The sequence below is a fragment of the Pongo abelii genome, chromosome 23 (assembly GCF_028885655.2).
Source record: "Pongo abelii isolate AG06213 chromosome 23, NHGRI_mPonAbe1-v2.0_pri, whole genome shotgun sequence".
Lineage (NCBI taxonomy): Eukaryota > Metazoa > Chordata > Mammalia > Primates > Hominidae > Pongo > Pongo abelii.
In genome coordinates, this window is record NC_085929.1 from 47,139,602 (window position 1) to 47,149,515 (window position 9,914).

General features: G+C 52.3%; 1 protein-coding gene and 1 pseudogene across 1 annotated transcript; one reads left to right on the top strand and one right to left on the bottom strand.

The window, feature by feature from the left end:
* Positions 1 to 352: 352 nt before the first annotated feature.
* On the bottom strand, positions 353 to 5,393 carry LOC100454898 (glyceraldehyde-3-phosphate dehydrogenase-like; annotated as a pseudogene).
* A 279-nt stretch (positions 5,394 to 5,672) lies between these two features.
* Positions 5,673 to 9,087, top strand: MCHR1 (melanin concentrating hormone receptor 1). Its single transcript, XM_024239858.3, has 2 exons — positions 5,673 to 6,008; positions 7,216 to 9,087. Exons 1-2 carry the CDS (start codon positions 5,720 to 5,722, stop codon positions 8,193 to 8,195), a joined length of 1,269 nt encoding a protein of 422 aa, XP_024095626.2. The 5' UTR covers positions 5,673 to 5,719; the 3' UTR covers positions 8,196 to 9,087.
* The last annotated feature ends 827 nt before the right edge of the window (positions 9,088 to 9,914 follow it).

Consider the following 9,914-nt stretch of genomic DNA (forward strand, 5'->3'; position numbering starts at 1 on the left):
CTAGAGGAGAACAGCCTGCCCTTGTCTGGAAGTCATGCTAGGATTCAACTGACTTGCAAGAGGATATTTTTCCTCAGATATGCTCCTCCTTTCCTCTCATTGTTACTTCTGACTCTTAACATTCGGAAGTACAGGGGACTTTTTTTTTTTTTGGCAAAGTATAGGGGACTTCATTAATGGTACATGACAAGGTGTGTCTCCGTAGGCCCCACCCTCTTCAGGGGTCTGACATGGAAACTGTGTCGAGGGGAGATACTCAGTATGGTGGGGGCTGAGTGCAGCAGGGCTCCCCAGCAGCTGAGGGCCCTTCTCTTCCTCTTGTGCTCTCACTGGGATTGGTGGCCTGGGGCTCTTACTCCTTGGAGGCCGTGTGGACCATGAGGTTCACCACCCTGTCACACCAGGAAATGAGCTTGACAAAGTCATTGTTGAGGGCAATGCTAGCCCCAGCATTGAAGGTGGAAGAATGGGTGTCACTGTCAAAGTCAGAGGAGACGACCTTGTGCTCAGTACAGCCCAGGATGCCCTTGAGGATCTCCCTCAATGCCTGCTTCACCATCGTCTTGATGTCACTGTATTTGGCAGGTTTCTCCAGATGGCAGATCAGGTCCATGACCAACATGTTGGTGGTGGGGACATGGAAGGCCATGCCAGTGAGCTTCCCATTCAGCTCGGGGATGACTTTGCCCACAGGCTTGGCAGGAATGATGTTCTAGAGACCCCTGCAGCCATCACACTACAATTTCCCAGAGGTACCATCAGTAGTCTTCTGGGTGGCAGTGAAGGCAAGAACTGTGGTCATGAGTCCTTCCACGGTGCCAAAGTTGTCGTGGATGACCTTGGCCGGGGGGTTAAGCAACCGGTAGTGCAGGAGGCACTGCTGATAATCTTGAGGCTGTTTCCATACTTCTCATGCTTCATGCCCATCACAAACATGGGGGCATCTGAAGGGGCAGAGATGGTGACTCTTTTGGCTCCCCCATCTAAGTCCCAGCCTTAGTCCCAGCTCCCCCATCTAAGTCCCATCTAAGTCCCAGCTCCCTCCTCCATCTAAGTCCCAGCTCCCCCAAGTAAGTCCCAGCCTTCTCCATGGTAGTGAAGACACTGGTGGGCTCCATAACATAATCAGCACCAGCATCACCCCCTTTGATTTTGGTGGGATCTCATTCCTGGAAGATGGTGATGGGATTCCCATTGGTGACAAGCTTCCCGTTTTCAGCCTGATGGTGCTGTGGTCAATGAAGGGGTCATTGATGGCAACAATATCCATTTTGCTAGAGTTAAAAGCAGCCCTGGTGACCAGGCACCCAATATGTCCAAATCTGTTTACTCCAGCCTTCGCTTTTCCCTTGGTGCCTCAGGGACGCAATTGGCGCTGCATGAGAAGATGCAGCTGTCAGTCGAACAGGAGGAGCAGAGAGCCTGTCATTGCTTCAGACTCAATAACTGGGGCAGGTCTCAGTGTTATAGCTTGGGATGGGAAATACAGCTTCTGCTTTTGGAGAAAATAGTTCACCCATGAGGACCAGGACCAGCTAATAAGGACTGGGAGAAATAAAGGGACTATGTGTGGGAGTGGCTTTTTTTTTTTTGGAGAGAGGGCCTTGCTTTGTCACCTATGCTGAAGTGCCATGGTGCAAACACTTCTCTCTACAGCCTCAATCTTCTGGGCTCAAGCAATCCTCCTGCCTCAGACTCCCAAGTAGCTGGGACTATAGTCGCATGTCACCATGCCTGGCTAATTTTTAATTTTTTGTAGAGAGGGCCTCGCTGTGTTGCCCAGGCTGGTCTTGAACTCCGAGGCTCAAGCGATTCTCTCACCTCCACCTCCCACAGTGCTGAGTTACAGGTGAGAGCCACCCCATCTGGCCAGAATTGGATCTTGAGGGTGCTAGACCATGATGCAAATATAAGGTTGAAAGGAGATAGTTTTGGCCAGGCGTGGTGGCTTATGCTTGTAGTCCCAGCACCTCAAGAGGCCAAGGCAGTAGGATCCCTTGAGCTCAGGAGTTCAAGATCAGCTTGGGCAACATAGCGACACCTTGTCTCTACAAAAAATTTTAAAAAACAAAATTAGTTGGGCATTGTGGCTTGTGCCTATAGTACCACCTACTCAGGAGGCTGAGGTAGGAGGATCACTTGAACCAGGGAGTCAGAAGTTGCAGTGAGCTGAAATCTCGCCACTGCACCCCAGCCTGGGTGACAGAGTGAGCCCCTGTCTCAAATAAAATGAGTAGGCCAGGTGTGGTGGCTCACGCCTGTAATCCCAGTATTTTGGGAGGCTGAGGCGGGTTGATCACTGGAGGCCAGGAGTTTAAGACCAGCCTGGGCAACATAGTGAGACTCCATCTCTACTAAAATTAGCCGGGCATGATGGCACATGCTTGTAATCCCAGCTACTCTGGAGGCTGAAGCCAGAGAATCACTTGAACCAGGAGGCGGAGGTTGCAGTGAGCTGAGATCATACCACTGCACTCCAGCATGGGCGACAGAGTCAGACTTTGTCTCCAATGAAAAAATACATACATAAATAAATTAAAAAAGAAAGGAGATAGTTTATTGACAGGGGAGCACTCTCCTGTAATGCAGAATGTAGCTGGAGCCAGTCCTAACATGCTTCTGGGATAGCTCCATGAAATGGTTTACAATAATAAGGTGGGGATGCTGGGATGGCCATTGCAGAGATTTGGGATTTTTTGTGCATAATAAAATGCACATAAAATTTGCCTCTTCACTTTATATATTGTGGTACAATATACGTAACATAAAATTTACCATTTTAACCACTTTTAAGTGTCCAATTTAGTGGCATTAAGTACTTTCACAATGTTGTGCAGCCATTATCACTGTCCATTTCTATAACTTTTTTTTTTTTAAGACAGATTTTCGCTATTGTTGCTCAGGCTGGAGGGCAATGGCACAATCTCGGCTCACTGCAACCCTCACCTCCCGGGTTCAAGCAATTCTCCTGCCTCAGCCTCCTGAGTAGCTGGGACTACAGGCACGTGCCCCCATGCCCGGCTAATTTTTGTATGTTTAGTAGAGGCGGGGTTTCACCATGCCACCCAGGCTGGTTTCAAACTCCTGACCTCAGGTGATCCACCTGCCTCAGCCTCCCAAAGTGCTGGGATTAGAGGCATGAGTCACCACACCTGGCCAGCTACACACTTTTAAACAACAAAATCTCATGAGCACTAACTCATTATCACAAAAACAGGAAGGGGGATATCTGCTCCCATGATCCAATCACCTCCCACCAAACATGCTTCCTCACTTCCTTAAGGACTTTTCTGGAAGTGCTTCTCAGTGAGGCCTTCCTCTACTGCAAAGAGCTTCCCCGGCCACAAAGAGCTTCTTGTTTTTGAGACAGAGTCTCATTCTGTCACCCAGGCTGGAGTGCAGTGGTGTGATCTCAGCTCACTGCACTCTCCGCCTCCTGGGTTCAAGCGATTCTCATGCTTCAGCCTCCCAAGTAGCTGGGATTACAAGCGCTTGCCACCACACCTGGCTAATTTTTGTACATTTAGTAGAGACAGGGTTTCACCATGTTGGCCAGGCTGGTCTCAAACTCCTGACCTCAGTCAATCCACCCGCCTCAGCCTCCCAAATTGTTGGGATTACAGGCGTGAACCACTGCGCCCAACCCAGACTGATCCTTTCAAAACATGTCTGATCATGTCTTTTCTCAGCTGAAAACCCCCTGGTGACTCCCATTTCCCCTAAAGGAAAAGCCAAAGTGCTTATACTGGCTGGCAAAGCCTGGCAGAATCTGCCCTTCCTGCTCCTTCCTCTCTGATGTCAGCTCCTGCTAATCTCTACTATAGCCATAGTGCTCTCCAGAGTCACCCTGCACACTCCTGCCACAGGGCCTCTGCACTGACAATTTCCATGGCAGGGAATGCTAGTCCTCCAGAATATTTCTAAGCATGCTTCCTCACTTCCTTCAGGACTTTTCTCAGAGAGGCCTTCCTTGATCAATCCTCTATAAAATGGTAACCTCCACCTCTCCTGGTATTCCCGGGCCCTCTCACCCTGTTTTAAGTTTTTTACAGCAATTGCCAATATCGTAAGTTATCTTTATGTGGAGTATATATTTTTTCTTTTTTCTGAGACAGGGTCTTTCTGTGTCACCCAGGCTACAGTGCAGTGGCCCAATCTCAGCTCACTTCAATCTCTGCCTCCTGGATTCAAGCGATTCTCCTGCTTCAGCTGCTTAAGTAGCTGGAATTACAGGCACCAGCCAACACGCCCGGCTAATTTTTGTATTTTTGTAGAGACGGGGTTTCACCATGTTGTCCAGGCTGGTCTTGAACTCCTGAGCTCAAGCAATCCACCCACCTTGGCTTCGCAAAGTGCTGGGATCACAGGCATGAGCCACTGCACCTGGCCTGACACTGTTCTTCAGAGTCACCCTGCCGCACGGCCTTTGCATTGGCGATTTCCACAGCCAGGAATGCTGGTCCTCCAGAATATTTCTAAGCATGGTTCCTCACTTCCTTCAGGACTTTTCTGGAAGCGCTTCTCAGTGAGGTCTTCCTCAATGATCAATCCTATATAAAATAGCAACCTCCACCTCTGCTGATATTCAGGGGCCAGCTCACCCTGCTTTAAGTTTTTCATAGTAATCGCCAATATCATGAATTGTCTTTTGAGGGGTTTTCTGTCTTCCCCCAACTTGAATGCAATCTTCATGAAGACAGGGACTTTATCCCCCACCCCACCCCCCTTTCTTTTTCTTTTTTTTTTTTTTTACTGCAAAACCTAGAACAGTGCTTGGCAGGTAGTAAATACTCAATAAATGTTTGTTGGATGAACCCAATAAGTAAACAAGACAGAGGACACATGTAGGGATCTGTCTGTGAACCTCGAGCCCCTGGCTCCTGAGTCCGGTGGTGGGTGCAGTGGCAGCTCCTGTGTGTGAGGGCCCCAGAGGCTGGCAGCAGGATGCCTCCATGGAAAATTCCCTTAACGCCTTTGCCTCTGCGGCTGTTCCTCTGGGATGATCTCTTTGAGGGATCATGCTCAGATATTTTTCTCAAAGAGTCCCAGGCCAAACCTCAGGGACCTCAGAGCGTTTAGAAAAATAACACTTCTGTGAGCTTGGTCCAGGCAGACCCCATGCAGACAGGAGTTTGTCCCCTTCTGGTCCCCAAGGTCCTGGCTATTGCCAGCATGGAGTGACCTATATCACCTCTGAGTGCCAGGCAAGGGTTCAGCAGCCAACGACTCAGCTTCTGCAGGACGCTGGCAGCGTAGCCTGCGAGATGGTTGGAAGCTGTCAGGGCACAGGGAAGGGGCCAAGGGTGCCCTGAGTGTGCGTGGGGGGCAGCCCTGCTGCAGTCCAAGCCTTTGATTCCCAAGCTCTGTGCACAGTTCCCCCTGGACCCTGCCATGAGGCCCAGCCACCCATACCTGGGATAGGGGCTAAGCCAAGCTGCTCTCTCCTCCAAAGGGAGGCAGCCTGTGTGCTTTGTCCATTTGCCTTTGCAGAGACCTCGATCCTCACACAAGGCAAGCAGCAGCCCCTGTAAGCGCACGAGACAATCTCAAGTGTCAGTGGAAAGGAGATCCCTTTCCTGATGGAGCTGCCTGTGTCCAGTCCCTCCCAGCTTCCCCAGGGCCCTGGGGATCTGCAGGCATTCAGAAGTGGAAGCCAGCCACAGCCTGGGACTGAAGAGGTTAATGTGCATCTGCCTCCGAATGTTAATGTGTCTAGGTGATGTCAGTGGGAGCTGCGAAGAAGGGAGTGGGGAGGGCAGTTGGGCTTGGAGGCGGCAGCGGCTGCCAGGCTACCGAGGAAGACCCCCTTCCCGACTGCGGGGCTTGCGCTCCGGTACAAGGTGGCAGGCACTGGAGGCTGCCGCAGCCTGCGTGGGTGGAGGGGAGCTCAGCTCGGTTGCGGGAGCAGGAGACCGGCACTGGCTGGATGGACCTGGAAGCCTCGCTGCTGCCCACTGGTCCCAACGCCAGCAACACCTCTGATGGCCCCGATAACCTCACCTCGGCAGGTGAGTTGACTAGGAGTCCTCCCTCCTCTGGGCTGTGGGTGGAAAATGGGAAGGTTTCACCCCTGAGCCAAACTGCTTGGGAAACTTTATCACAGTTCCTGGGGACAAGATCTGTGGTCTGCTTTGCTTAGAGGGGCAGGGGAAAAGGGGGCAAAGGTCCGCAGGGGCAGACGGACAGGAGCAGAGCAGCGGGTGAAGGCATATTCAGAATGGCAAGGAAGGGGGGCCAGCTGCGAGGCAGCAGGGGAAGGCTCGCTGCTGGGTTCCAAAGATGCTTGGCAGAAAAAAATTCCAGGCTGGAAAAGCAAGTGAGAGAAGCTGGAGGGTGGTATGTGGGAGACAGCTGGGGGCTCACTCCTGCACTGTTAGCCTCAGCTTTTTACTCGCACTTGGGTGATGAGGTCTGAGACATCCTTACTACCACCTGGGAGAGGCCCTGGGAAGGGAAGACTTCATGGAGCCATGAGGGGATTAACTTTTCTGGTGAATTGAGCTTCCTGACATTTCCAGAGCTGCGGTGCCCTGGGATTCCAGCTTTGAAGGAGAAGGGAAGGAAGGAAAAGAGGAAAGGCTTATGTGGATAATTTTTTCAGGCTGCTGAGCTGCAACAGACAGTTTCTGTCTCTGCTTCACTCAGGAAGCCCAGGCTCAGAAGATACCAATCAAGGAAATCCCCGCTAGGAAGCCTGGGGTAGGGAGAGCTGCTGGCTTGACCGGGGCACAGCCGGCAAAAGCCTCTACAAGACAGTCGCCCACAGAGATGCCCAAGAATCAGTACACAGTTTCCAACCAGAGATCTCCAAAATGAAACACTCAGGGCTACACACAGGAAAAGCACACACACACACACAGACACAGACACTTACTTTTGTGTCCTTCTGGCTATTTTGACGAGGTTTCCTGGTGAAGCCCAGGACGCACAGAGTAATCTCTGCAGACAGCTGTGGTTCTTGCCTCTGGTGCCTGCAGGAAGCAGGCATGTTGTGTCCTTCCAAGACAGATGGCTCAGGGCACTCTGGTAGGATTCACCAGGAAACTCATGGAGAAGGGAAAAGGGACAAGATTAGCAATAGTGAAGGGAGGGAGAATGGTAGGAGAGGATTCCAGATGAACGGTGGGTCGCTGGAGGCTGAGCATGCCAGCAGGATGTCAGTTCTCAGAGCAAAGCCCATGTCAAACAGCCAACGCTTGCTCCTTCTGTCCCCAGGATCACCTCCTCGCACGGGGAGCATCTCCTACATCAACATCATCATGCCTTCGGTGTTCGGCACCATCTGCCTCCTGGGCATCATCGGGAACTCCACGGTCATCTTCGCGGTCGTTAAGAAATCCAAGCTGCACTGGTGCAACAACGTCCCCGACATCTTCATCATCAACCTCTCGGTAGTGGATCTCCTCTTTCTCCTGGGCATGCCCTTCATGATCCACCAGCTCATGGGCAATGGGGTGTGGCACTTTGGGGAGACCATGTGCACCCTCATCACGGCCATGGATGCCAATAGTCAGTTCACCAGCACCTACATCCTGACCGCCATGGCCATTGACCGCTACCTGGCCACTGTCCACCCCATCTCTTCCACGAAGTTCCGGAAGCCCTCTGTGGCCACCCTGGTGATCTGCCTCCTGTGGGCCCTCTCCTTCATCAGCATCACCCCCGTGTGGCTGTATGCCAGACTCATCCCCTTCCCAGGAGGTGCAGTGGGCTGCGGCATCCGCCTGCCCAACCCAGACACTGACCTCTACTGGTTCACCCTGTACCAGTTTTTCCTGGCCTTTGCCCTGCCCTTTGTGGTCATCACTGCCGCATATGTGAGGATCCTGCAGCGCATGACGTCCTCAGTGGCCCCCGCCTCCCAGCGCAGCATCCGGCTGCGGACAAAGAGGGTGACCCGCACAGCCATCGCCATCTGCCTGGTCTTCTTTGTGTGCTGGGCACCCTACTATGTGCTACAGCTGACCCAGTTGTCCATCAGCCGCCCGACCCTCACCTTTGTCTACCTGTACAATGCGGCCATCAGCTTGGGCTATGCCAACAGCTGCCTCAACCCCTTTGTGTACATCGTGCTCTGCGAGACGTTCCGCAAACGCTTGGTCCTGTCGGTGAAGCCGGCAGCCCAGGGGCAGCTTCGCGCTGTCAGCAACGCTCAGACGGCTGATGAGGAGAGGACAGAAAGCAAAGGCACCTGACACTTTCCCTGCCACGCTGGACACCTCCAAGTCAGGACACCACAGCATGCCACCAGGAGAGATGCTGAGAAAAACCCAAGACCTCTCGGGAAATGCAGGAAGGCCGGGTGGTGAGGGGTTGTTGCAATGAAATAAATACATTCCATGGGGCTCACACATTGCTGGGGAGGCCTGAAGTCAGGTTTGGGGTTTTCAGATATCAGAAATCCCCCTGGGGGAGCAGGATGAGACCTTTGGATAGAACAGAAGCTGAGCAAGAGAAGATGTTGGTTTGGATAATCGGTTGCACTATATCTGTGAGCTCTCAAATGTCTTCTTCTCAAGGCAAGAGGTGGAAGGCTGCTGACTGGGTTTGTTTAAAGTCAGGCAGGGCTGGAGTGAGCAGCCAGGGCCATGTTGCACAAGGCCTGAGAGATGAGAAAGGGCCCGATCGCTCTTTCCCACCTCTCACTGGTGGGATGGAAGGTGGCCTTTCTCCCAAGCTGGTGGATAATGAAAAATGAAGCATCCCATCCCTTGACGTTCCAGCATCCTGTCAACTTCCCTTTTTCTCTAGAGGATGCATGTTTATTTGAGGGGATGTAGCACAGAGCCCACAGGAGTAAAAGCCCAGTTTGCTAGGAGGTCCGCTTACTGAGAACGACAAGGAGACCTGGGGTGGATGTGGTTGGGGGTCTTAAAACTAATAAAAGCCGGGGGTGGGGGGCTTTTGCCACTCTGGTGACATTCTCTCCACGGGGCACATTTGCTCAGTCACTAATCCAGCTTGAGTGTCCATGTGTTCTGCATGTGCAGAGGTCATTCTAGTGCCCGGTGTGTTGGCATCATCTTTTTCCTCTAGCCCTTCCTTTCCAAAATAAAATCAAATAAAGGAAAATCTCCACCCACATTACTCTGGATGTTCTTGTGGACTTCGGGGTGGGTGTGGGGTGGGGGGGAAGGTGGGCAGCAGAAAAGAGAAAGAGGGGTCACTTGGTTGTGGAATTTAGATCTTGGTTCACGCTGCATTTTTAGGAAGCATGAAGCAGGGATCTGTTTTTCTGAACCCACAGGGAGGATTCAGTGGCATAAATGGAATTACTGAGGATTCATTAGATTTTGCAGTTCTGCTGCTGGGCTTGTTTTTGGGACTCAGCTTCCTGTCTTCTGCACAAAATCCCCTGGACTTTGTTGTCATCAGTGCTGGCTCCTCAGGCCCCAAGTCCCAACCCCCTACTCCCCCGCCTCAACCCCCACCCCCACTGAGTCACCAGCCGCAGAGCCAGCTCTTAGGGCAGCTGAAGCCTCTCTGCTTTCTACAGCTGAGATCTGGTGTGGGCACCTTGAACAGAAGATTACAGCCGGGGCCGCTGGGAGGCAGCCACGACTGCTGCTTGACTGCTGCTTCTTGGCGTCTTCACTGGGAGGGGACTGGGAGCCGTCAGTGCAGTGCTCAGCAGACCTTACTGAGAGAGCGGGAGAAAGCTGCAAGCATCCTTAAAGCAGGGGCACCAGCACAGCCTGTTCCTCCTCAGAGTTGCAGCAGGGAGCCTCTTTAGAAAACTTCTGGGCAGCTTCCTTGGGTCCTGGGGACTTTTTTTTTTTTTTTTTTTTTGAGACAGAGTCTTGCTCTGTTGCCCAGGCTGGAGTGCAGTGGGGTGATCTCAGCTCACTGCAAGCTCCGCCTCCCAGGTTCACACCAGTCTCCTGCCTCAGCCTGCCGAGTAGCTAGGACTGCAG